The 26,564-nt window shown below is 43.4% G+C and overlaps 1 protein-coding gene across 2 annotated transcripts; it reads left to right on the forward strand.

Annotated features, from left to right (window-relative positions):
- Positions 1-10,048: 10,048 nt before the first annotated feature.
- Positions 10,049-25,237, forward strand: fdps (farnesyl diphosphate synthase (farnesyl pyrophosphate synthetase, dimethylallyltranstransferase, geranyltranstransferase)). Of its 2 annotated transcripts, none has more exons than XM_079503099.1 (10): positions 10,049-10,151; positions 12,915-13,067; positions 14,592-14,732; positions 15,586-15,666; positions 15,772-15,894; positions 16,617-16,705; positions 20,017-20,089; positions 21,362-21,439; positions 22,024-22,158; positions 23,605-25,237. In XM_079503099.1, exons 1-10 carry the CDS (start codon positions 10,149-10,151, stop codon positions 23,803-23,805), a joined length of 1,077 nt encoding a protein of 358 aa, XP_079359225.1. In that variant the 5' UTR covers positions 10,049-10,148; the 3' UTR covers positions 23,806-25,237. The 2 variants fall into 2 exon arrangements, with proteins under 2 accessions (XP_079359225.1, XP_079359224.1); XM_079503098.1 differs by lacking the exon at positions 10,049-10,151 and adding an exon at positions 11,090-11,442.
- The last annotated feature ends 1,327 nt before the right edge of the window (positions 25,238-26,564 follow it).

Raw genomic sequence — 26,564 nt, forward strand, 5'->3', positions numbered from 1 at the left:
ATAGTCGGTCGCAGATGGATGACTCTTGTATGACAAAATGATGAAAACAAAATAAATGAATAAATCATGAAAAGAGATACACGGTTTCGACCCAACAACAGATGTAAAGAACATCTGAAACGCACAGGAATAACTTCACACAATGTCATGTTGCGAGAAGCTGTAGTTTCAACCAGTGTTGATTTTGACAGCTATTTTTAATTTAGTTTTTGTCATATTTTTGTCATCTGAATTGTTTTTGTGTTTAAGTCTAGTTTTAGTCAACTAAATATCATGTGATTTTAGTCGACTAAATCTACAGTTGATTTTGTCGTCAAAAAGATATTTTGGCAAGCCTTGATGGTGTCATAATGATTGATTTTACACTTGGTTAAATGCTGAGAATAGCCTATCTACAAGCTCACAGCCTCACAATGTGAGCCATGGCTATTTCAGAGTGCAACACCTGAGCCAAACTAAATACAAAATGACTAGTCTTTTAGTTCTATCTTTCTCCACTAGTCGCTCCCTTTTATGTGATGACAAAATTGTCACTATATTTAGTCATCATATTTTGATTTATTTTTTATTTCGTTTTCGTCAGTGAAAAAAAAAAGTAGTTGACAAACATTTTTCATCGTACTGTAGTTCTAGTCGAAACAAAACAAAATTAACACTGGTTAAGTGGAGGTTAGATGGAGGTTTAGGTGGAGACAAGACACCATCACCATGGTGGTTCGAGGTTTAGACAGAGGGGGTTGGGTGGTGGAGAGACCATCACCATGGTGGTTCGAGGTTTAGACAGAGGGGGTTGGGTGGTGGAGAGACCATCACCATGGTGGTTCGAGGTTTAGACAGAGGGGGTTGGGTGGTGGAGAGACCATCACCATGGTGGTTCGAGGTTTAGACAGAGGGGGTTGGGTGGTGGAGAGACCATCACCATGGTGGTTCGAGGTTTAGGCGGAGGAGGTTGGGTGGTGGAGAGACTTGAAGGAGTCAAGGCCAGGGTCAAGGGTCTCACAAGAGTCCCCCCCCCCCCCCCCACTACAGGAGGAACTGGATCCATTCATTGAGGAGCCAGGAATCAGTCCCATCGCATTTGGAAACCGTTTCTGGAACTGGTTTTATCACACTGTCAGAGGCTGCATTGTGGACTTCACATCTGCTATACAATTACAACCGGAATTATTCAAGGGAACCTTTAAGGAATCACATCATGGAATTGTTAAGGAACCAGAATCGTCAAAGTCCTAAAGGATCCCAACCCTATGCCGGTGACAGCTGACAGGTAACAGCGCTACGACAGGTAACACCTCATACGACAGGTAACAGCTCATACGACAGGTAACAGCTCATACGACAGGTAACAGCCCATACGACAGGTAACAGCTCATACGACAGGTAACAGCTCATACGACAGGTAACAGCTCATACGACAGGTAACACCTCATACGACAGGTAACACCTCATACGACAGGTAACAGCTCATACGACAGGTAACAGCGCTTCCGCTTGTGACTTTCACTGACGTTTTACGGACGTTGGAAAGAACGTGGAAGAGTTGTCTGGCTGGAGAGTGACTAATAAATGGAGCTATAACAATCATGACAGGAAGTGGATAATGCTGTTCCTATATGGAACTGTAAACAATCATGACAGGAAGTGGATAATGCTGTTCCTAGATGGAACTGTAAACAATCATGACAGGAAGTGGATAATGCTGTTCCTAGATGGAACTGTAAAGAATCATGACAGGAAGTGGATAATGCTGTTCCTAGATGGAACTGTAAAGAATCATAAAGCCATCATCTACACACAGGCTCAGGATTATTCCCACATGTTCTCTCCTCTTCTGTTCCCTCCTCCTCCTCTCGGATTAAGTGAAAACATATATCATCGTCTCGCGCAGTGGTTCCAAAACTGTGGCTCGGGACCCATTTTTATGAGTAAATACCCCCCCCACCGTTTCCCGGGACACTGTATCAAAATCCCTCTGTTGGGTCTCGAGCCAAAACCTTTGGGAACCATGTTGCACTGATGTACTAGTGGACACTGGAGAGACATGAGAGGACTGATTTAACCGTTACACACACACCACAACATTACATCATCATCATCATGTTGGGTTGCAATACAGTTCTGGGCCCTTTTGGCTGCTTTCCCCCGATGGCTACATGACCAAGGACTGTCTAAAGAGGATGAGACGCGAAGACCGTACAGGCGACTCCATGTTGCTCCATGGAAGGAAAGAAACATGCGCAGTTGAGACCAGGAAGTTGTACATGCCCAAATTTGTGCATGTACAACTTCCTGGTCAAATTGCCCAAATTGCCCAAATTTGTGCATGTACAACTTCCTGGTCTCAACTGCACATGTTTCTTTCCTTCCATGGAGCACCATGGAGCAACATGGCGTCGCCCGTATGGTCTTCGCGTCTCGTCCTCTTTAGACAGTCCTTGTACACGACAAGCCTACGGATCTATTGACCGATCTATCGATCACTCAGGTTTCGGTGGTCATCGTGGGGACTCATACTTCGTCTTCCGTTGGTTATAAAAAAAGAAAACGATAACAGCGACAGCAACGCAAGAATCTGCACAGCGCGAGCAGGGCGCTCACACGTACTGTACACTCAATATTGTTTTGTATGATTTTTTATTGCGTTGCTCATTTGATTTTTTTTATTTATTTTTTTTGTAATCCGTGTGCAGTTCAAATGACCACTTTCACCATGCCAGTCCCATCACAACATCGAAATGCATGGTTTGTCTTAACACACACAAACGCACAAGCACGCACACACACACACACACACACACACACACACACACACATACACACACACACACACACGCACACATGCATGCTAGGGATGTACAATATTGACATTTTGGCCGATATCCAATAACCGATTGATTGCATGATCACATCGATCGATATGGCTACCGATAAAGATATTGCAATACAGGCTTCCATTAGGGTTTACTCTAACACCTGTTACACAGCAAACGTGAAGCTGGATGCAGGCTGTTTTTTAAAAAGATGACGATGTAACATTATTTTTTGGCAATTTGTTTACTTTTACTTGTTCAACAGGTAGACCCAGCCCTTTTCAAAGCATCACCGTAAACCTAAACACTGATTGAATCTGCAGCCTCCAGTCATCACAAAAGAAAGGCTTTTGTCAGCTTCACATTCAAACATAAATATTACAAAATATATAAAATATTGGCTAATAATATCGGGATGGTTTTTTGGCGATACGATTGAACTGATATCACATTTCTTTTTTTTAATGCAATAATCATCTGATACCGATACCATGGATTCATGGATCACTGTGCATCCCTAAATCACACACACACACACACACACACACACACACACACACACACACACACACACACACACACACACACACACACACACACACACTCTCAGCCTTATGAAACTATTCTCTTTGGGAGGTACTTTGACACCGTGGTCTTATGAGCGTGTGCATGCATGTTAATGCTGGAACCAACCTTGTACATTTCAACCGTGAAGTGACTGTACACAAAACAGACTTCTCAGAATGTCTCTATCTGCATGTTGTTTTTTCAAAAAAAAAATGCTTCTTACCGTTTTCTCGCTCTTTGCACCCAAGCTCTTCCATAAGAGCCCTTTGCAAATGTGTTAGATAATGTATAGATATAAATATTTGAAGTGGGAACATCTCAAAAAAGGATTTCTTCAGGTGGCTCTCCAAACATTCTACGGATTAATTTGTGATTTGATTGCACTCGATACTAGCCTGGAATCCAGACTGCCAGACTGATCTTTAGTATTTATTTCGCCTGGAACTCGTACGATCTGAAAGGGGTGGCTTGGTTAGCGCTTTCAGACACTAAGCAAGTGGTTTCAGGGAATAATCACTAGGATGGCGTGATGGCAAATATGCGTGGGGAAGAATGGCGAGCGCAGAGGGCGACATGATAGCAGGAGCGGCATGCCAATTTACAATGGTTTACAAAAAAACAACCTGACTTCAGTCCTTGAACTAGCGATTAGCGAGGTCACCGAGGAAAGAATCATGAAGAGAGCGGCACTCTCTTATGCTGAATAGCATTCAGTCTAGATTCCAGGCTAACTCTACAAGAACACTGTGGAATTCTGTAAAGTCTGAGGGGAGCTGAAGCTAACTATGTGGGACAGGAGCAGATGGAGGTACATGTGGATCTGTGGGACTGCTAGGGTAGCATACAGTATATGGATACAAGAAGATTGGGCACCTCGATGTAAAATTTGCCGAAATGTTTAAAAAATAAAATATTTGAAAAGTGGTCTTAAGTAACGTAAAGTATACATGATTTGAACATGCACAGGACATCATTAACCGACTTGAAATTTGTCCTTCAACGTCTTTTTTTTATGCCCAAAATTATTGGATATGGTTTTATTACAATTTGTAGCAATTACTAGACCTTACTTGTCAAATGTTCAATCATGTTCTAATCATGTAAACTTTAGATTACTTATTTTTTTGACCATATAGACAATTTTACATGGCAGATAATATGTACAGTATAAGTGGACCAATGGAACTGCTGGGGTAACAGATATAGACCAATGGAACTGCTGGGGTAACAGATATAGACCAATGGAACTGCTGGGGTAACAGATATAGACCAATGGAACTGCTGGGGTAACAGATATAGACCAATGGAACTGCTGGGGTAACAGATATAGCTGGATCTATTTGTCAGGTTGAAATACGATAAGGGTCTAAAGTTCCACCAACACTAAAGCTCAATGTTGACTCCATCGCACTGCGTTGTCACTTCCCGACAAGACCTGACCCCTTCTCGTCTGCAAGCAGTGGTGGGAAAAAGTACTCACATTCTTTTACTTAAGTAATAGTACATTATCAATACTGTGATATATGAGAGTATATGATATAGATATACTTACAAGTAAAAGTCCGGAATCCAAGCATCCAAGTACAAGTTAAACATGTAAAAGCACAAAAGTGTCGGTATCAACATACACTTAAAGTACTAAAAGTAGAAAGTACTCAGTATGCAGAAGGTCCTATTTCACAAGTTTTCAAATGCATAAAATGTATACAAATCTTTTGAATATAGCTGATAGCTGATCTACAAGCTCACAATGGCATTGTGAAAATGTATATAGGGCTGAAGTGGTTCATGTACCTGTGTATGTTTTGCAATAATAATCAAAATCTACAAAGTATCTAGTAACTAAAATATTCTAATAGATCTAGTGGAGTAGAAGTAAAAGTATTGGAAATTGGAAATACTCAAGTAAAGTATACAAATACCTCAACAGAAAATACAGTACTTAAATGTACGTAGTTACTGTTTCCACCACTGTCTGCAAGCGACAGCCGGCGTGTGATGGGGAAGGGGGGGGGGGGGGGGGGGGTAGATTAAATATAAAGCTATACTGATGAGACGGCTCTTGCAATAAATGTACAGTTTGTGTTTGTATAAAATTGTCTGTCAGACGATACCGGAAGTTAAAGAGTTTGAGATGTTAAAAGAAGAACTTTGTATTTTTTTGGGTCAGTCCGGTGGTGATGATGATGATGATGACGGGTCTGGAACCCATGCAGAACACTCGTTTGCCTGATAGGTGCAACGACAAAATGGCTCTTTTTTCGATTGCAAAAACCGATGAGGTTCTTGGAACCTAATTTGTCGTGAACCTCGAATACTTAACTCTTACAATTTCAAAACATTTTTGGAAAAACATTTGAATTCCCATCCCGGCCTGTCATGGGTTGTCTCTGACTACGTTTCATTTTAAATGTAAGGCAAAGACTAACACTTTCGTAGTCGAAAAAGAGCCATAGACATAAAGTATAAATCAGGCCTGTGTGTTTTGCATTTTCTCAACATGCACTGATAAAGTTCTGATGATATCAGCTCCTCATGGCACGTGAAAGGCAGTAAAAGGCACACTTTGAACACATGACACACTTTAGTCACACGTCACTTATTGTAGAACTCAGTGGTTCTCTTTCATTTTCCAAGGACCCCCATAACTCTTGAGGGCATACGAAACGGAACCAAATGGACCCGCAAGGGTCCATTTGGTTCTGTTCGTACGCCCTCAGAGTTACAGACCTGCAAAGGGGTCCATTTAGGACCCCCACAAGAAACCGTGAGGGGTCCCTGGACCCCACTTTGAGAACCACTGACATATAACTGATTGTGACATTTGACACCATGCACCACATGCACTCTTAAGCTCAATTTTACCCCGATTGATATACTCTTGATGCGCACCGGTGTCCTCCTGTAAGCAGAAAAACAGCAGATCTATATAGCTTGTAGATCTGCTGTTTTACCGCACACCACACCGGTGCACTGAAACGAGCATAAACCGGGCGTTATATTCCACCGCGACACGTTGCCGCATGCCCATCACATGAGAGTCTGAAGATCTCTGCTAATGAGCTAGCGGCAACAGCGTGCGATAGAGTATAATAATTGTACTAAATTATATTATCATTTAGGCATTAGTGTACACCCCCCCCCCCCCCCACACACACACACACACACACACACACACGCACGCACACACACACACACGCGCGCACACGCACACACACTACACTTAAGGCACTGGTATGTGTTTCTACCTCCTGTCTAGCATTACCTGTATGTGAAAATGTTATTTATTTGAAGAAATGTGTATCTGTATATGGCAGGCTAAAAACGGATAGAACCTGGAATCCTGAATGATAATAATGATACAATAATAATAATAATAATAATAATAACAACATAAATTTGGACACCTATTCCAAATTTTTAAATGCAGATCCAATGCCAGAACTTTTAATGCAAGTTATGTATTTGAGTATTTCAACGTATGGAATAAATTATAGACAATGAATAAACATGTGTGTATATATTGTGAAATGACATTGCATTGAATTAATTCTAATTCTAATTATTGTCATTAGAATTAGAATTGGAAGTACAGTACTTGAGTTGAGTAAATGTAGCCTATATACTTAGTTACTTTACACCAGTGGTTTGCAACCCTTTTCATAGGAAGGGCCATTATATATATTCTGCATTTGAGCAACGAAACCATTTGATGACATTTAGCCTCTCAGACCCAAAACTAAAGATTTTGTCCACAATTATATGCATAGAATTGTGGACAACATCTTTATTTCAACGTTTGCCTGTCATCTCTCCTGGAGAGATGACAGGCATTTGAAATAACAATTATTCTACATTCTCTAATTGTGTAGAGACTTCTTGTAAATAATTAACTTAAGTAATTGCAGATGTTTAACAATAATTTTACTCTTGAGAGTGTAAACTGAAACCAAATGGACCCATAACCATAAGGGTCCATTTGGTTTCATTTTACACTCAAGAGTTAAAGATCTATAAGGGTCCATTTGGTTACCATTGCTAATAGATACAAATAAATTATATCTATTTTGTAATGTTAATTAGAAAGGACTGTAAATATATACCTTCAATAACCCAGCAGGGAGACCAAATACAGTGCTGTATTTACCTTAAAAATGAGTGAATAGCCCTTTAAATCTGACTGACAGTCACTGTACCATAAAAATCACACCCGTGTGAACTGAGTGGTGTAAGGTCTTATATAGCCTGATCAGCTGTGGTCTGACGTAATGTCTGACGTAATGAAATCACACCCGGGTGAACTGGGTGACCGTAGCAACCATGCTCATTTTGTACGAACAGACAGACAGACAGACACGTAAACTAACAAAGCCAGTCGTAGGAGTGGTTTACACCACTCAAAAATAGAAAGACCTTAAAAAAGAATTTGGAGGCAGATGAAATCAAGTTCTGAGAGGAGTTTCAGGTTTTAACTGTAATTTTTAGTAGGTCATAAAGTCAATTTACATAGAGAATGTGCTACATGGTTCAGATAATAATAATAATAGTACAATACATCAATATAATTTAGAGTATTCAATTGTTCCAATATGGATCCGAACTGAACCCTTCACAGTATCTTCCTGGCTTATACTGCATCTGACGTCAGTTGTTGATAAGAGTTCATTGTCTCAATAGATAGTTCATGTCCGCAATATCCCACGGTGGCGCTGGTTGTCGAGCGCTCATTGGACCAGCACATGGATGATGAGACTGGTATCGTGACATCTTCCTTGGTTCAGTCATTGAGGGCCATAGACCGGGAAAGCACAGAGGCTGGCGTTGCTATGGCAACCTGAAGATAACATTCTTTCCCTGCTAGCTGTGAACTCTTAACAGAGAAATGCCCGGCACTTTCTCACTGGGCATCAAGGTCAAATACATATCAACAATACAATACAAATCAAAATAGGCCTCTCAGTATGCAAGTTAACTTGACTGGGGACAGACAGTATGGAGACCGAATAAGGAGTCAACAAGATATAAGATATTAAATCTGAATGTGGCGTCAGGAAATCCATAATATAAATATGATAAAATAATATAAAGGATAAGATGAACAACCATGTGTAAACATGCAGTAGGCTATGAGTGAAATGATGATAAAAGGGGCAAGATGACAAAATATGACCTATATGGAACACTGTCTGGGCCAAAGTTCTATCTGTGTTGACCAACAGAATATGATGGAGTGGCCAACTTGACATGACGTGTAAACAACATATCAGAATTGATCTAACAATTGCCAACACAGGAATCAGCCCAGCTCCTAATCCAGACAACAGTCTTGTCAAAACTTGACTATTGTAATTCGCTCATTACTGGCCTACCGGCATGTGCACTTAAGCCTCTCCAACTGATCCAAAATGCCGCAGCTCGTTTGGTCTTCAACCAGCCAAAATTATCACATGTCTCCCCCCTGCTCCGCTCCCTGCACTGGCTCCCGGTCGCTGCCCGCACAGAATACAAAACTCTGATGCTGGCATTCAAAGCAACCGAAGGTATGGCTCCCCCATATCTTGCAAGCATGATTGAACCCTACAAACCCTCCCGCGCAATCAGATCAGCCAACACAGGAAAGCTGGAAGTACCCTCACTAAAAACGCTCCACACGTCCCAAACTCTTCTCCCTTCTGGCCCCAAAACTGTGGAATGCACTCCCCGTTGCAATCAGAACTGCAGCATCACTCCCAATCTTACTACTCGCCGTAGTCTGAAGACTCACCTTTTCAGACTCCATAATGGCCCATAGCACTTATCCTACCCCCTTAGATAGCACTTTTTATGATACTCTTTTTCTACTCTTGTTTGCTCTTTTTTGCACTCTATATTCTATTTTGTTTGCTGTGTTTTGCTGTTTTGATGTCGTATTATATTTTTGCTGCTGCATTGTCTGAAGGAAGCCAAACAAAAATAAGTTTTACTCTTATGTACCTGTACACAAGATGTAACAATAAAGCACAACCTTGAACCTTTAGACTTAGATAGCATTTGAAACAGACTTATAGCATGTCATGTAGACAGCACAATAATTGCATTGTATGTAGTTATAGCACATCATAATACATATGTATAGCATAGTATAGTATATATGTATAGGTTATATGTATAGTGTCATTATATAGATATGTTCTAGTTACGTTCTTAGCTTACGCATGTTTCATGATAAATGCATTTTATATATGTGATGTATTCCCATGCTTTTGTTCTTGCCTAATGTAAGTCGCTTTGGATTAAGAGCATCTGCTAAATGCCTAAATTGTAAATTGTAAATTGAAACTATATCCATCATTTAGCTGGGGACCACCTGGAACCCCCTCAAGGACCACTGGTGGTCCCCGGACCACTGATTGAGAACCACTGCTTTACGCCACTGTGTATTTTGTCCATTGACTAATCGTGAACCAGAGAAAACAAAGTCCCACCACCCAGACCACGCCCTTTCCCCCTTCCCATTGGCCAGGCGACGCGAAAGCCCCATCCTGGTTCGATGGCGCCGGCCAACGAGAGCCCTCGATGTCATATGGAGCCTTAGAAGGCCACGCCCCCGTGTCCCGCAGAGGACGTCGGGAGTTGTAGTTCGGCGACGTCGAGATAAAACTGCAGGCAACGAAGACAGAAACTACAAACAGAACACATCCTGTGTGTGTCGTCGCTGCTTCTCATAAACAGTCTGAAAGCCAAGCCGGGAGCTCTGCTACTGTTCCGTTCTACTAACTTACAGTTATCATCATGGTAAGTCTGTTTCATTTCATTAGTGTTTTATTAATGTGTTGAATATATAGGTTTATATGATGGATTATTGGTTTATATATATTGGGTCATTTGGGTGTTAGTTGAGAATCAGAATACTGGTTTAGACTATTGGTGTGATCGCAGATATAAACGATTGTTTGAGTGAGTGATTGATTGAATAGTTTATTATACATTAGACATAATGTATAAACAGCAGTATACAGTCTGTCTAATAACACAACACACAGTTCAAATGAGACAGCACAAAAAGAGTCCTTGCGGTCTTGTTTCCATTTAATGACAATTAAATGAATGACGCGATGACAATAATACATCAAAGACACTGCACACTTAATTTATTTAGGTCTCATTATTTGGCATAATTGAACCACTGCCGTCCCCTTTGGGCATGCACGTATAGCTTGTAAACAGACTTAAGACAGATTATTGGACATCATGTATCAAATTGTGTGACTATATAACATAGATATCACATCAGTAAGGGTTGATTTCTATCTGTTCTTCACTGCATTGCAACATGTTTACCATTTACCGTGCAGTAACAATTACACCGTTACATAAAATATGAAGTCGCATTGAATAGTACGTGGTTCTGCTTGTAACAATAATACATGTCTTAAGTGGTCCAATATTTTTTTTATCCTTTTAGCATCATTGTATAATCTTACCACTTGTATTATTTGCAAACTGTTAATATAAACAAAAGTATTCAATCAATCAAATGTATTATAGGTAGTAAGTCATAGAGTAATCTAGCCCCATATGTGCCCTCTCCCTACGCTCATTCTGTAGCTAAGAGTAATCAGTAATGTAGTAAATCCATAGGAGTTATAAAGGAGAGTAGGTCCCATGTATCACCCGGGTCCGTGTTTCACGTCGACCCACATTGAACGTGACACCGCGGATGCTAACTAAGCTAATAAAGCAGCTAATCCTCCTCCTTCCATTTGTCCTTCTCCTTGTTATTATCGTATATCGTGTCATCATGGAGGCTAACAGGCTAGCCTAGCAGGCAGGCTACTCAACTCAGTGCAGGTTATCATTAAAGTGTCCCACGTTTAGTTATTACAGATTATGACAGCATGATGTGACAACAACGTGACCTTTATTATTGTATGAGATGAGACGCGTGTTGTGGCTGCTCCCTCTGACCACCAGAGCTGCTCCTCCTCCTCTGCGCTCCATCTTCTCCTGCTGTCCTCCTCCTCCTCCTGTACTTTGCACCTCCTCATGTTCTCCTGTACGCTACAGCAGCTGCTGTCCTCCCACTGTAAGCAGTGTGTCTCTGTTATGGGAGTGCGTGGGACTAATGAATGAGTATGAAAACAATTCCCCAATGCAAAAAAGCCACTATAGGCTTTCTTGGGGTTTAATCCTTTTAGCAGACCTTGTATTGATCGAACTGTACTTTCCTGTGCTTTTTGTTGCTGTTAATAAAGATTGATTGAAGTATCTATTAACAGTTTGCAGAATTACAGTACATTTCACATTGCACAACTGAATACAAAAACTGTTAACTGGATGACACCATCAAGCATTATTAACCCTTGTTTACAATAGGGTCCACCATGTTCAAATCATCAGAAAGTATTCAATAAAAAAAATCACAGTTGTGTGATGTGAGGGGCACCTCACTCCTTTAAACAAACAACAAATACGTACTCTAAACAAACATTAAAAGTCCATAGACTTGGCTGCCACTCTTATGTTTAAGTGCTTTAAACAAACATTAAAAGTCCATAGCCTTGGCTGTTCGTTAACAGTGCTAAACCAACATTAAAAGTCCATAGCCTTGGTTGTTCGTTAACAGTGCTAAACCAACATTAAAAGTCCATAGCCTTGGTTGTTCGTTAACAGTGCTAAACCAACATTAAAAGTCCAGTAGACGTGGCTGCCACGTGACGTCACGTTCCGTACCCTTAAACAAACATTACAAAGTCCATAGACTTGTCTTCCATAATTTCCCAAAGTCAGACATTGGAGGGGCTACAGCGGCCCTCAAAAAACACATCTGAAACTGGTTGGAATAACGTGTTCCCTCCACGCGCTACGTCCAACCAGGGAAACTCACCCCTGTCAGGTGTAAAGGAGCAACTTGGACACTCAGGCATGAAGGAAGCATGAGTTCAAGTCCGTTGCTCTCCCCATGTCCCCCATATATGGGGACTAGGTTGGCGGAGAGTGTGTAGAGCCCAGGACCACATTAAATAATTGACACAGGGGTGAAAAATGGGTTACACAATCGTGGGATAAAAATTAAAAGGAAAAAAACCCACATCTGTGCAGTGTGCAGAAAGAGATCATTGAGTCATTTGAGTCTGTCGAACTGTTTTCATGGGCATGGCAAGGACCCTCTCGGACTGATATTTATTAGCCGTGCACTGCAGCCCCCATTTGAATGAGTCGTTTGTATGCAGAATACCTTTGGAGGTTTCAATCCAGGAAGCTCACGCTTCCATAATGTAAGGAGACTGTGTCTCCAACCGCCTCCATAATGACTGCGTCTCCTACCGCTTCCATGATGACTCAAACTCACGGAGCAAATTATTGGCTCAGCAATGCACCAAAAACGACAATCCATGAATTCAAGGCTTCATGAGGGGGGTAAACTACTTCTTTAAAGATGTTCCTCATTTTGAGGGGTCCCCCTGTAACCCCCCCCTCAAGGGGGTCCCTGGACCCCACAGCACTGCTCTAAACACAGGACTGACCCCTCCCCGTGTGTGTGCCTCCTCTCCGCAGGGCGACGGCGTCACCAACGGGACTCACTGTAAGAAGGCTCTGCTGTCAGACTCTCAGCTGTTCCAGGACCAGTTTGACGAGCTGGTGGTAGAACTCACAGAGAGAGACCTAACGGACCCGGCGCTGAACGACGCCCTGACCCGACTCCGAGAGGTGAGCCCTGTGTGTGTTTATGTGTGTGTGTGTGTGTGTGTGTGTGTGTGTGTGTGTGATAGGATTTGTCCAACCAGTTCCAATCTGTTCGTTAGTGAACACAGGACTCTTGTTAGGTAAGGGATCATTTACTGACATTGGTGCCACCCGGTGGAACAGCCTGGACACTGCAACCAAACTGACTTTAAACTTGAGAACTTTGTCAGCAGTCAACAAAAGCATGGCTGATGGAAAAGGTTGGGTCCCGTTTGGGTGTAGGGAGATTTAAAATGTAGGAAGCGTCATATGTTTTTTTTGTTGTGTTGTCTTTCTTTCATGGAAATTGTTTATTTAATGCACTTGTTTGTTTTTTTGTCATCAAATCAAACAGGACAGATCAGAGATATCTACTGTACTGTACCTAATCTTCAAGCATAAACAACATAAACATAGGGGTAAACCAGTAGTATCATACAGTAATGGACACTGTAAGATTAAATAAATACCACACAGGAGATTTAAATAAATACCAAACAGGAGATTTAACAGCTGGGGATTGACAATCTTATCTATGATGGTTAACCCTAGAACACTAAACATACATGCATACATTTTGTTACACCATCACTTTATTTATTTAATTAATCTTTATTTAACCAGTCAAATCACATTGAGACCATAGTCTCTTTTACGAGTGCAATACATGGCCAAGAGAAGAGCAAATAAATGTTACACAGCTCTTCCAGTAACAACAAATACAGGATATGACAAAGACAAACAAATGACATCCGTAATACCAAGAACCTACCACCAGGGAGGCTCAGAGAGAGTCTAAGTAGCTAACCGAATACAGACTAATAAGAACAATACATCATGAAACTACTAACCTAATATAAAACCAAGATCACAGCATTTGCTACTCGTCAAAGCAGGAGCAATGGCTGGCGTGTGCCCAAGGCAATCCTCTTAAAAGTCACTAGGGGGATCAAATAAGCCAGTTTTAATCTGGTCTGTAGATCGTTCCATGCCCAGGGCCCCAAAAAACGCACGTGCCTCAGATTTGGTATTGGGTACGACATAGCGCATCCAGGCGTTTGATCTGAGGTTAAGTGAATTTTGGACTAGTTCAAATTTTTAACAAATGAAATATGGTATAGTTTACCCAATGTAAAATATTCCATAACAAATATTTCTCATCAAAATATATTGAAGTACAGCAATACATGGCAACTTGAGGTACTCAAGGTACAACTTGAGGTTCTATATTATTTCAGCAAGATGTTTACAAAAATAAATACATCTAGATATCATGCAGGGGGGCTCTATCATAGGGGGGCAAAATCTGTGAAAAACGTGGGTATTATTTTAAAAATATTCCTAAAATGATGAAGAATATACAATCTATCAACGGTAAAACATCTACTGTTAAAATACACTAGTCTATCACATGAGTGCACTGTATACAGTGTGTACACTGCAACCCACAGTGCGATACAATGATCAGCATCTCTCTCTCTCTCTCTCTCTCTCTCTCTCTCCTGTCAGGTTTTGGTGTACAACTCGCCGGGAGGCAAGAGGAACAGAGGCCTGTCTGTGATTGGCTCGCTACGGGAGCTTGTCCCGCCCACCCAGCTTTCCCAGGATGCCGTGCAGAGAGCGCTGCTGGTTGGCTGGTGTATAGAGCTGGTGAGACCTATTAACCAATCAGAAAAGCACCCTGGCGCACACACACACACACACACACGCACACACACACACACACACACACACACACACCAATACTACCAGTGGTGGAAAGTTACTAAGTATATGTACTCTAATGCTGTCTTTGACTGGCTGCCAATATTGATTCAGTCTGTATGTCACTAGCCTCGAAGACTGCAGGCGTTTTGTTTTCAAAAGAAAAGAAAAAAGCAGAGTATTTCTACATTGCAGTATTGATACTTTTACTTAAGTAAAACACGTGAGTACTTCTTCCACCATTGGTATACATCACTATGTATCACGGTGCATTACTTGATACAATGTGATGACATATGTGTTGTGACCCAGCTTGACTGAGGGGCTGCCATTGGATTTTCTTTGTCATTTTCGTTTTTTCGTGTCATATGAAAGCAGGGAACCATAGCTTCAAATGGACACATTGGTTGTTCAGTTTGACCCACCAGGTTTGGAGATATGGCTTATAGAGTAATGTCTTGCAGAGAAACAGGCTTGAAAGGTTCACTTCTGTGGACTCTTAACATTACACCTAGCTACATGTTTAAGCATTAAACAAGCTGTCATTTATTTCAGACATGCTCTAGTATGTGAAGAGTCTGCCTGTTCACTGTTATTCACTTTGCATAAAAAATAAAAATGCTGTTTTTCTCCTCGTGAATAGCTGGAGGCTGCACAATGGCAGCCCCTCAGTCCAGCTGGGTCACTTAAACTAATTATTAGCTAAGCACATCAATCTTATCTACTACTGAAAGTGAAAACCGCCTCTCTCTCTCTCGCTCTCTCTCTCTCTATCTCTCTCTATCTCTCTCTCTCTCAGCTCCAAGCGTTTTTCCTGGTTGCCGATGACATCATGGATGCATCCGTCACCCGTAGGGGGCAGCCTTGCTGGTACAAGAAGGTTGGTGCAATAAACAATAACACCAATACCAACTTAATATAATCCTGAAATATATTCATAACAAATCAAACTAAACGGCTGCTCTGAAATGGTTGTGCGTTGCAGGATGGCATTGGATTGGACGCCATCAACGACTCCTTCCTGCTGGAGGGCGCCATCTACAGGCTGCTGAGGAGACACTGCAGGGAGCAGAGCTACTATGTCAACCTGCTGGAGCTGTTCACAGAGGTGACGAGAAGAATCATTCATCCAGGAGTTTTTAGGATAGTAAGGGGTTAAGTGCCTTGCTCAAGCACACCTCCACAGGGCCTGCATGGGGAGCGGGATCCCGCGCTACCCGCACGTCCCAACGCGCGGGTTTTAAATACCTGTGGTAATACCTGTAATTAATCAGTGCTATTAAACGCCCTTTACATCTGTGTGTTGGTTTAAAAATATATTGAACCTTCGACAAAATCCTCCTAACTCCACTTGGATGTTTCTTCATTTCCTGAAAAATGAACATTTTGGAGTTGGCGTTTTTTTTAAGACAGCAGAGATATCGATATACTTTAGCAAGATATGAATATGTCTACATGCAGAGAACGTCATTTCCACTACTGTGCTATGGAGTCTACCTCTCTCTCTCCCTCCCTCTCTCATTCGTTCTCATGCTGTGCGCAGCTCGTCGTGTCGCAATATAGTGTAATATATTCCTATATAATGTATGTCCCGTTGCAATATTTACACTGTCCCTCATCTTCGCTGCCATTATGTGAGCAACTCCTCACAAATAAACAGACCCTATCTCGCGCACGCCCGCTGATCACTATCTCATTCCGTTTCATAATGTTATTGGATCTCAATGGAAATGTGTAATGTAGCATCACAATCGTACATCAAAGCAAAAAAAAGGAAAAAAACTCACTGGTGTCTCTCTCTCTTCCCCCCCCCCCTCTCTCCATCCCCAGACCACCTTCCAGACTGAGTTGGGTCAAGCTTTGGACCTGATGACCGCCCCTCCTGGTAAAATAGACCTGGACAGGTTCACCATGGAGAGGTGAGTCATACTATACTATGGGGACGTGAGGCATACATCAAAGTCAAAGTCATACGATTTGTCACACACGTTACCGCAGTGAAATTTGTTCTCCGCATTTGACCCATCTCTTGGAGCAGTTGAGCCGCAGCCAAGGAGCGGTGAGCTGCAGCGTGCGCCGCGCTCGGGAATCATTTGATTAGTAGATTTGACCCCCAATCCAACCCTTTGATGCTGAGTGAGTGCCAAGCAGGGAGGCATTGGGTCCCATTTGTACAGTCTTTGGTATGACCCGGCCGGGGATCGAACCCCCGACCTCCCAGTTTCAGGGCGGACACTCTAACCACAAGGCCACTGTCTGGTCATGCAGGGAGACATCCTGTACTATGGGGACGTGAGGCATGCCATGCAGGGAGACATACTGTACCATGTGGACGTGAGGCCATGCCATGCAGGGAGACATACTGTACTATGGGGACGTGAGGCATGCCATGCAGGGAGACATACTGTACCATGTGGACGTGAGGCATGTCATGCAGGGAGACATACTGTACCATGTGGACGTGAGGCCATGCCATGCAGGGAGACATACTGTACCATGTGGACGTGAGGCATGCCATGCAGGGAGACATACTGTACCATGTGGACGTGAGGCATGCCATGCAGGGAGACATACTGTACTATGGGGACGTGAGGCATGCCATGCAGGGAGACATACTGTACCATGGGGACGTGAGGCATGTCATGCAGGGAGACATACTGTACTATGGGGACGTGAGGCCATGCCATGCAGGGAGACATACTGTACCATGGGGACGTGAGGCATGCCATGCAGGGAGACATACTGTACTATGGGGACGTGAGGCATGCCATGCAGGGAGACATACTGTACTATGGGGACGTGAGGCATGCCATGCAGGGAGACATACTGTACTATGGGGACGTGAGGCATGCCATGCAGGGAGACATACTGTACTATGGGGACGTGAGGCATGCCATGCAGGGAGACATACTGTACTATGGGGACGTGAGGCATGCCATGCAGGGAGACATACTGTACTATGGGGACGTGAGGCATGCCATGCAGGGAGACATACTGTACTATGGGGACGTGAGGCATGCCATGCAGGGAGACATACTGTACTATGGGGACGTGAGGCATGCCATGCAGGGAGACATACTGTACTATGGGGACGTGAGGCATGCCATGCAGGGAGACATACTGTACCATGGGGACGTGAGGCATGCCATGCAGGGAGACATACTGTACCATGGGGACGTGAGGCATGCCATGCAGGGAGACATACTGTACTATGGGGACGTGAGGCATGCCATGCAGGGAGACATACTGTACTATGGGGACGTGAGGCATGCCATGCAGGGAGACATACTGTACTATGGGGACGTGAGGCATGCCATGCAGGGAGACATACTGTACTATGGGGACGTGAGGCATGCCATGCAGGGAGACATACTGTACCATGGGGACGTGAGGCATGCCATGCAGGGAGACATACTGTACTATGGGGACGTGAGGCATGCCATGCAGGGAGACATACTGTACTATGGGGACGTGAGGCATGCCATGCAGGGAGACATACTGTACTATGGGGACGTGAGGCATGCCATGCAGGGAGACATACTGTACTATGGGGACGTGAGGCATGCCATGCAGGGAGACATACTGTACTATGGGGACGTGAGGCCATGCCATGCAGGGAGACATACTGTACTATGGGGACGTGAGGCATGCCATGCAGGGAGACATACTGTACTATGGGGACGTGAGGCATGCCATGCAGGGAGACATACTGTACCATGGGGACGTGAGGCATGCCATGCAGGGAGACATACTGTACCATGTGGACGTGAGGCATGCCATGCAGGGAGACATACTGTACCATGTGGACGTGAGGCCATACCATGCAGGGAGACATACTGTACCATGTGGACGTGAGGCATGTCATGCAGGGAGACATACTGTACTATGGGGACGTGAGGCATACCATGCAGGGAGACATACTGTACCATGGGGACGTGAGGCATGTCATGCAGGGAGACATACTGTACTATGGGGACGTGAGGCATGCCATGCAGGGAGACATAGTTTAAATGGTTAAAGGACCACTTCACCACTTTTCAACTTCTCTTCCTATAATTGGTCCTAACTAATGTTCATGATAAAATACCACCATTTTTTCCTACTCAGTCTGTGTCTCATAGGAAGGCTGTGGGCAGTTCAGAAACCCGTCCACCAGTGACACCATCGATGGTGAATCCAAGCTAATAGAAACGGCAGGCTTTCTTTTCCTGAAAAGTTGCAATGCAAAAGTTGAAGCCATCGTTCTCACGATAATACAAATCTAAATATATTTTAAAACAAATCTTGTTTAAAAAAAATCTGCCTAATGATGATGTCACTGGTGGACGGGTGTCCGAACTGCCCAAAGCCCTCCTATGAGACACAGACTGAGTAGGAAAAAATGGTGGTGTTTTATCATGAACATTAGTGAGGACCAGTTATATGAAGAGATGTTGAAAAGTGGTGAACTGGTCCTTTAATGTTGTTTCTGTCGGGCAGAAACCTCATCTCCATATTCTAACCTTTAGTGGGTTTTTTGGTTTTTTCTTTTTCCTAAATGAATGCCTTACTTGTCCGTTCTACAGCATCGCACACAAGTAGAACAAGTTGCAGATCCTCCTGCTTGAAATGCGGTGCAAATGGACGTGTTTTGTGCTTGTCCATCTGCTACTTTAGCTACTTTAATTTAATTTAAAAAGTAACCGTTGGGGACATAATGAGGTTTCCAATCCGATAGAATACAATTTATTCCACATTTGATATGATATCAACTTCAAGACTCTCTGCCAGTTAGTGTCTGTAAAACGTTTAATTTATTTCTTGAATGATTTAAAATCATTCAAGAAAATAGTGAAATGAAATGAGTAATTTGAACTGTTCGCCTATTTTATTGTGTGTAACGGACCTGTGTTTTAACCCATTTTGACCTGAGATCAGATTCTAAAAATGTCTTCTACATCCTGACAGTTTTCTGAAAAAGCTATGTTTCTATGTCAGTCGTTCTTCGATTTTTCTAAAATAGCAGACCTACAAGCTCGTAGCGCGCCACTCGGTGGCGCGCTATGAGCTTGTAGATCTGCTATTTTTCAATAGCTAAAGCATAACATAAAAATGACCACAATGGCAATAAGCTCATGAGCTTCTGTGTGTTTTATCCTTTTGGACAGCTTACGTACAAATATGTTGTGTGTGTATGTATGTATTTTGTCGATAAAGATATCAATCAATCATGTGTTGTTGTTTTTTTCAGGTATAAAGCAATTGTGAAATACAAAACGGCATTCTACTCTTTCTACCTGCCGGTAGCAGCAGCTATGTATATGGTAAGTTAATCTGAATAGAAATGTAGTAGTAGTTTTATTTTGGTCATAAAATGGAACATTACATGTATTAATTTGATTATTTTTTTCTCACAACTTATGGATAAGACCATAACAGTGGTTTCAACCCTTTTTATGTCCTCCCGGTGGGGGCTCCTCCCTCACTGGCAGGTGAATCGGTAGGATACAACAGCAGTGACGACACGGAAATATGTGTGGGGAGCAATTCATTGGCATGACTACTAAACAGCAGCTTCTAGCAGCTTCTAGCAGCAGCTTCTAGCTTCTAGCTTCTGCTGTTTGGCCAGGCCGTTTTGTGGCCGGGCATCAAGTCTGCCTGAGAGTTCCCAGATGGGAGCAGGAGGGGGGAACCCAGTGTACTCTCTGCTGCCCCATCTGGCGGAGTCAGGTTAGGTAAACCCCCCCCCCCCCCCCCCCCCCCCCCCCCCCAAATAATATAAATGTACATGATACATTTTGTTAAGAAGGTTACCAGTAGGATTATGTCAGTATGCCCACAATGCTCACAAATCACAAAAGATCACAAAACAATGCTACGACGCACAGTGGTTTCAACACTTCATATCATGGTCTGTTATTTATTCAGCATTTGAGCCACGGCCCACCATGAGATTTAAGGTCATTACACACTGGCGAATTAGCGACGCGAATTATTCGTGCGAATAATTCGCCTTTTTTTAAAACCAATTGAAGTCAATGCAAGCTTCCACATCAGTGGCGAATGTGCGAAAATGCGACCGTTTTCGCTCTTTATTTGTTCGCTCCGGTGTTCGCTCCGGTGTCGAATTTTTTATTCGCGTTGCTAATTCGCCAGTGTGTAATGACCTGTAGCCTCTCAGACCCAAAACTTTGAATATTTTTTATTAACTTGTCGTTGAATACGATTTTCGTCCACAATTCTATGCTGTCTTGATGTGGTACTATAAGAGAGATAACAGGCAAACGTCAAAATAACGTTTTTCTACATTCTCTAATTGTGTAGACTTCTTGTAAATCAATTACTCTTGAGAGTGTAAAATGAAACCAACTCCATCATTTTCAGTAGCTTCGGACCACCTGGAACCCCCTCAAGGACTAATTAATGGTGGTTCCCGGAGCACTGGTTGAGTTCTGATCTAACATATGATGATGCAATGCATTACAGAGATTAATCAAAATAGCCCACAGGTTTATTCTTTTACACCAGTTTTGTCTAGTGCGCTTGATTGTGAGGGAATGGTTTCATACTGAACGTGTAAAATTGTGATATTTCAGGCGGGAATCGACAGTGAAGAGGAGCACAACAACGCCAAACACATCCTGCTGGAGATGGGAGAGTTCTTCCAGATACAGGTTCATAGAACACTTCTTCATTGTCATCTTCACCACCACTGTTGTGATTTAGGCTGACCATCTGAATGGTCTCCATCTAAAGCAAAGGGGTGGTGGGGGAGGATCAGCTGAGTCGCTGGCGCGGAGAACACATGTCAACACCAGGCCACATAGTATTACACATACAGTACATTCTGAAGTTTATTACACACACACACACACACACACACACACACACAAATATATCAGAACAGTGGATCTATGACGTCCCTAGCAGATTTTAAGCAGAGGATAAGAACGGAAACAAGCATGCATCTCATAGAATTTCGCACATACAGTCAGTCTCTGATATAGTAGTGGACGGTCATCATATCATGGGTATCAACAGATGAGATGGCAATCATCAGGTGCCAACTAAGTCAACTTGTCCCTAGTGACATATCGTCCAAACCCCAAGGAGACACGGTATTTCTCTTCAGAAGCGTTTATATTGTAACCTCGACACAGCATCATTTCAGAAATGATCCCTGGACGTCGGCGTCGTGGTGTTGTTTTTCTAAGCGGTGTGTGTGTGTGTGTGTGTGTGTGTGTGTGTCTCGCTGTAGGATGACTATCTGGACTGTTACGGAGACCCGGCGGTCACGGGGAAGATCGGGACGGACATCCAGGACAACAAGTGCAGCTGGCTGGTGGTCACCGCCATGGGGGTCATGACCCCGGAGCAGAGGGCAGAGCTGGAGGTCAGAGTTCACCGAGACAACCCTATGTTGATGACCGCCTTGAGGCTTGTTCTCCTCTAGACTGCCTTTCTCTCACCCAGTTCTCTGATGGTTGAAGACATGCATACATTTGTTCATTTTAACAGCACATTTTGACGTAGTTCGTGCCATTTAGTTTTGGTCATATTTTAGTCATCTGAAAAGCTCACAATGTGTCGCATCACGACACATTCACGCGTTGTGAGCTTGTAGATTGGCTATTTTCTAAATATTTATATGTGAAAACTGAAAGACAATGGGTGCTTTTTACTTTAAGTACAATTTGATGCCAATACATACAGTATGTACTTTTACTTAAGAGTATTTCTACATTGCAGTATTGATACTTTTGCTTAAGTAAGAAATAACTAATAACGTACTCCTTCCACACATTACGTCCTACCGGGGAAACTCCCCCCTGTCAGGTGATAAGAAGCGGCCTGCTCACTCCTCATGCATTGAAGGAAGCGTGAGCTCAGTTCGGGGCTCTCCCCAGGTTGACGGAGGGAGAGTAGCGCCTAAGATTACAGCATTAACCTTGCATCACCACCAGGCGGAGGAAAGCCTGGTCTGTGTTACTAAATGGTGGTGTTATCCGGTCGGGAGCGAATGATATCTTACATGATGTTGTAGTCATTGTTTTGTAGTCATCAGGCAGGAACCCTCAAACAAGAACTTCCTTTCCCTCAAACTGGAAGAATAATACCTTCCCAATAAAATCCACTGATTTCTAAAATACAAAATAAATATAAATGTTAGTGTGCTTTCCAGAGACTATTTAGCGTCTGTATACCTTTTTTTTATCCCACGGGTTAATTCTATTCTCATCGCAGGCTACGAGAGAGAGAGAGTCACGCTTTCATTGGAAAGGTATATTTCCTCCGGTTTGAGGGAAAGGAAGTTCTGGTTTGAGGGTTCAGGCTTGATGACTACAAAACAATGACTACAACATGCTGTGCCCAGGCTATAGGCCTATCTCACAGCCCCCTTTCCACGCCCCCTTCCGGTAGATAGTGGTGTCATTTAACATTAGGCATTTACACTTTTTTTCTCTGGAGAATCTAAGTACATTTCCTAAAATTAAAATGTCAAAGACCGATAATAATATGAAGAAAACACAATGGTATAACAACTCAAATAAGTAGAATAAACCTTACCTTTACAAAACGGTAGTTTGTGGCTTGTGAAAATACCTCTTTTAACATGGAAGCCTATGGACCGCAAAGAAAATAACACCACTTGCTCCAAAAGGGGTCGTGGAAAGGGGGCGGGGAAATTCTGTGAGATAGGCCTATTACAGCATAGGCAAATTTGGCACAGGATGCAAAAATGGGTTACAAAATTGTGGTATACAAATTATATATATAAAAAGAAATGTGAGAACATTACTTCCACCACTGCTGAACACTGGTCCCTTTCTCTCTCTAGGCGTGTTACGGCCGCCACGACACGGCCAGCGTGGCTCAGGTGAAGGCTCTGTACGAACGTCTGCAGATGTCCTCTCTCTACCACCAGCACGAGGAGCAGAGCTACCAGCGGCTGCAGAAGCTGATCGCCCGACACGCCCAGAACCTCCCGCACGAAGTCTTCCTCGGCTTCGCCAAGAAGATCTACAAGAGGAACAAGTGATGATGCGAAGATCGTTGTTAAAAGGCATAATCACAGTCCAGTTTTCAGTGAAGAGATGACCCACTGTTTGTTGGTAAAAACAGAGAGATGTGTTTGGGTCAGGTTGTAGTTTTAGTAAAAACAGAGATGTGTTTGGGTCAGGTTGTAGTTTTCGGTGGTCACCTCTTCACTGTAAACTGTATTATGAATAGGCGTATAGATGTATAGAATGTATTTTTTTTAATAAGAGGGAAGGTTGTTATTTTCATCAAGGTTTAAACCAGGCTGTAGAAGAGCTGCTACTTAAGGTGTCTAAAGTAATTGTTAATCGCAATTATTTGTGTGAAAATAATCGTCAATTTAAATGTGTAATCATGGTGACAGCCCTAGACTGATGTGTGTTCAACAGAATGAAAAGCAGCACTGGTTCTCAACCAGTGGTCCGTGGTCATTTAGGGGGTTCCAGGTGGTCCCCAACTCTAAATGATGGAGAGTTGGTAACCAAATGGACCCTTATAGATTTTACTTAATTTTCAAGAAGTCTACACAATTTAGAGAGTGTGTAGAAAACGTGTTATTTGTATCAATGTTTGCCTGTTATCTCTCCTATGGTATACCACAGGGGTAGGCAACTTTGACGATGGAGTGGGCCAATATATTTCCACACTCACTCCAGAGGGCCACAGTACATATTACTGTCGTAGCAAAAATAGCCGATCTACAAGCTCAAAACGCGTCGCCCTGCGACGTGTTTTGAGCTTGTAGATCAGCTATTTTTGCTATAATTTAATTGAAAACCTGAATAGGTTTTTTTTTGCCATTTTTGAATTGGAATCCTGAGAAGTAACCTTTTTTTGAATTTCAAATGCATTTAGTTATAGTTATGTTAACTTTATGAACTGTTAACATAACTACATTGGACACAATGTAACCGCTGAAATCAATACTATAATTTGATGCGGGCCGCATTAAGTGAAGGTGGGGGCCGCATGTGGCCCCCGGGCCGCCAGTTGCCCACCCCTGGTATACCACATCAATACAGCATGGGGTTGTGGACAACATCTTCTCCAACGACAACACGATATTGTACGTTTGTGGGTCCGAGAGGCTAAATCTCATATAAATGGTGGTCCATGGCTCAAATGCCCAATAATAAATAATGTACTTTTGATATGAAAAAAGGTTGAAAACCACTGTGTTAGTCAGTGGAAATGCACAGCTATGGTACTGTCTGTAGCCGAGGGTAGACTCTGGGTAAAATAGCTGATCAACAGATAATCAGTCTGGACAGATATCTGGATGCTGTTCCAGTTGTCATGGTGGACTTGAAGACAGAGGAGTGTAGGCAGGGGTCAAAGTTGATCTGTTTCCTCATCTCTCTCTCTCTGTTGTAAAGTTCTGCTGCTTACTGTACTTTTATATTATCTTTAATAAACACAATGTGACTGTTGGATTTCGTGTTTGTGTGTGTGTGTGTGGGTGGGTGCGTGACCATGCGTGTGCGTCTCAGCTACTGTAAGTCATTAGATTACGCAGCATTGATTAATGCTTACTGACTGGAACCAGCCGATTAATACATAATGAATACACATTAGCAACAGATCAGACAGCGCCTGTACGACGTGCTGTATGATGCTGGCAGCATGGGAGAGACTGCCTGTACGACGTGCTGTATGATGCTGGCTGCATGGGAGAGACTGCCTGTACGACGTGCTGTATGATGCTGGCAGCATGGGAGAGACTGCCTGTACGACGTGCTGTATGATGCTGGCAGCATGGGAGAGACTGCCTGTACGACGTGCTGTATGATGCTGGCTGCATGGGAGAGACTGCCTGTACGACGTGCTGTATGATGCTGGCTGCATGGGAGAGACTGCCTGTACGACGTGCTGTATGATGCTGGCAGCATGGGAGAGACTGCCTGTACGACGTGCTGTATGATGCTGGCTGCATGGGAGAGACTGCCTGTACGACCTGTATGATGCTGGCAGCATGGGAGAGACTGCCTGTATGATGCTGGCAGCATGGGAGAGACTGCCTGTACGACGTGCTGTATGATGCTGGCTGCATGGGAGAGACTGCCTGTATGACGTGCTGTATGATGCTGGCTGCATGGGAGAGACTGCCTGTACGACGTGCTGTATGATGCTGGCAGCATGGGAGAGACTGCCTGTACGACGTGCTGTATGATGCTGGCTGCATGGGAGAGACTGCCTGTATGACGTGCTGTATGATGCTGGCAGCATGGGAGAGACTGCCTGTATGACGTGCTGTATGATGCTGGCAGCATGGGAGAGACTGCCTGTATGACCTGTATGATGCTGGCAGCATGGGAGAGACTGCCTGTACGACGTGCTGTATGATGCTGGCAGCATGGGAGAGACTGCCTGTATGACGTGCTGTATGATGCTGGCTGCATGGGAGAGACTGCCTGTATGACGTGCTGTATGATGCTGGCAGCATGGGAGAGACTGCCTGTACGACGTGCTGTATGATGCTGGCTGCATGGGAGAGACTGCCTGTACGACCTGTATGATGCTGGCTGCATGGGAGAGACTGCCTGTATGACGTGCTGTATGATGCTGGCTGCATGGGAGAGACTGCCTGTACGACGTGCTGTATGATGCTGGCAGCATGGGAGAGACTGCCTGTATGACGTGCTGTATGATGCTGGCAGCATGGGAGAGACTGCCTGTATGACGTGCTGTATGATGCTGGCTGCATGGGAGAGACTGCCTGTATGACGTGCTGTATGATGCTGGCAGCATGGGAGAGACTGC

The sequence above is a fragment of the Electrona antarctica genome, assembly GCF_951216825.1.
Source record: "Electrona antarctica genome assembly, chromosome: 6".
NCBI lineage: Eukaryota > Metazoa > Chordata > Actinopteri > Myctophiformes > Myctophidae > Electrona > Electrona antarctica.

Coding starts and splice junctions, on each gene's coding strand:
- fdps (XM_079503098.1), top strand. CDS start 11,293: ATGAGACGCGTGTTGTGGCTGCTCCCTCTGACCACCAGAGCTGCTCCT. Junction 15,667..15,771: donor AGCCTTGCTGGTACAAGAAG/GTTGGTGCAATA, acceptor TGTGCGTTGCAG/GATGGCATTGGATTGGACGC. Junction 21,440..22,023: donor GAGAGTTCTTCCAGATACAG/GTTCATAGAACA, acceptor GTCTCGCTGTAG/GATGACTATCTGGACTGTTA.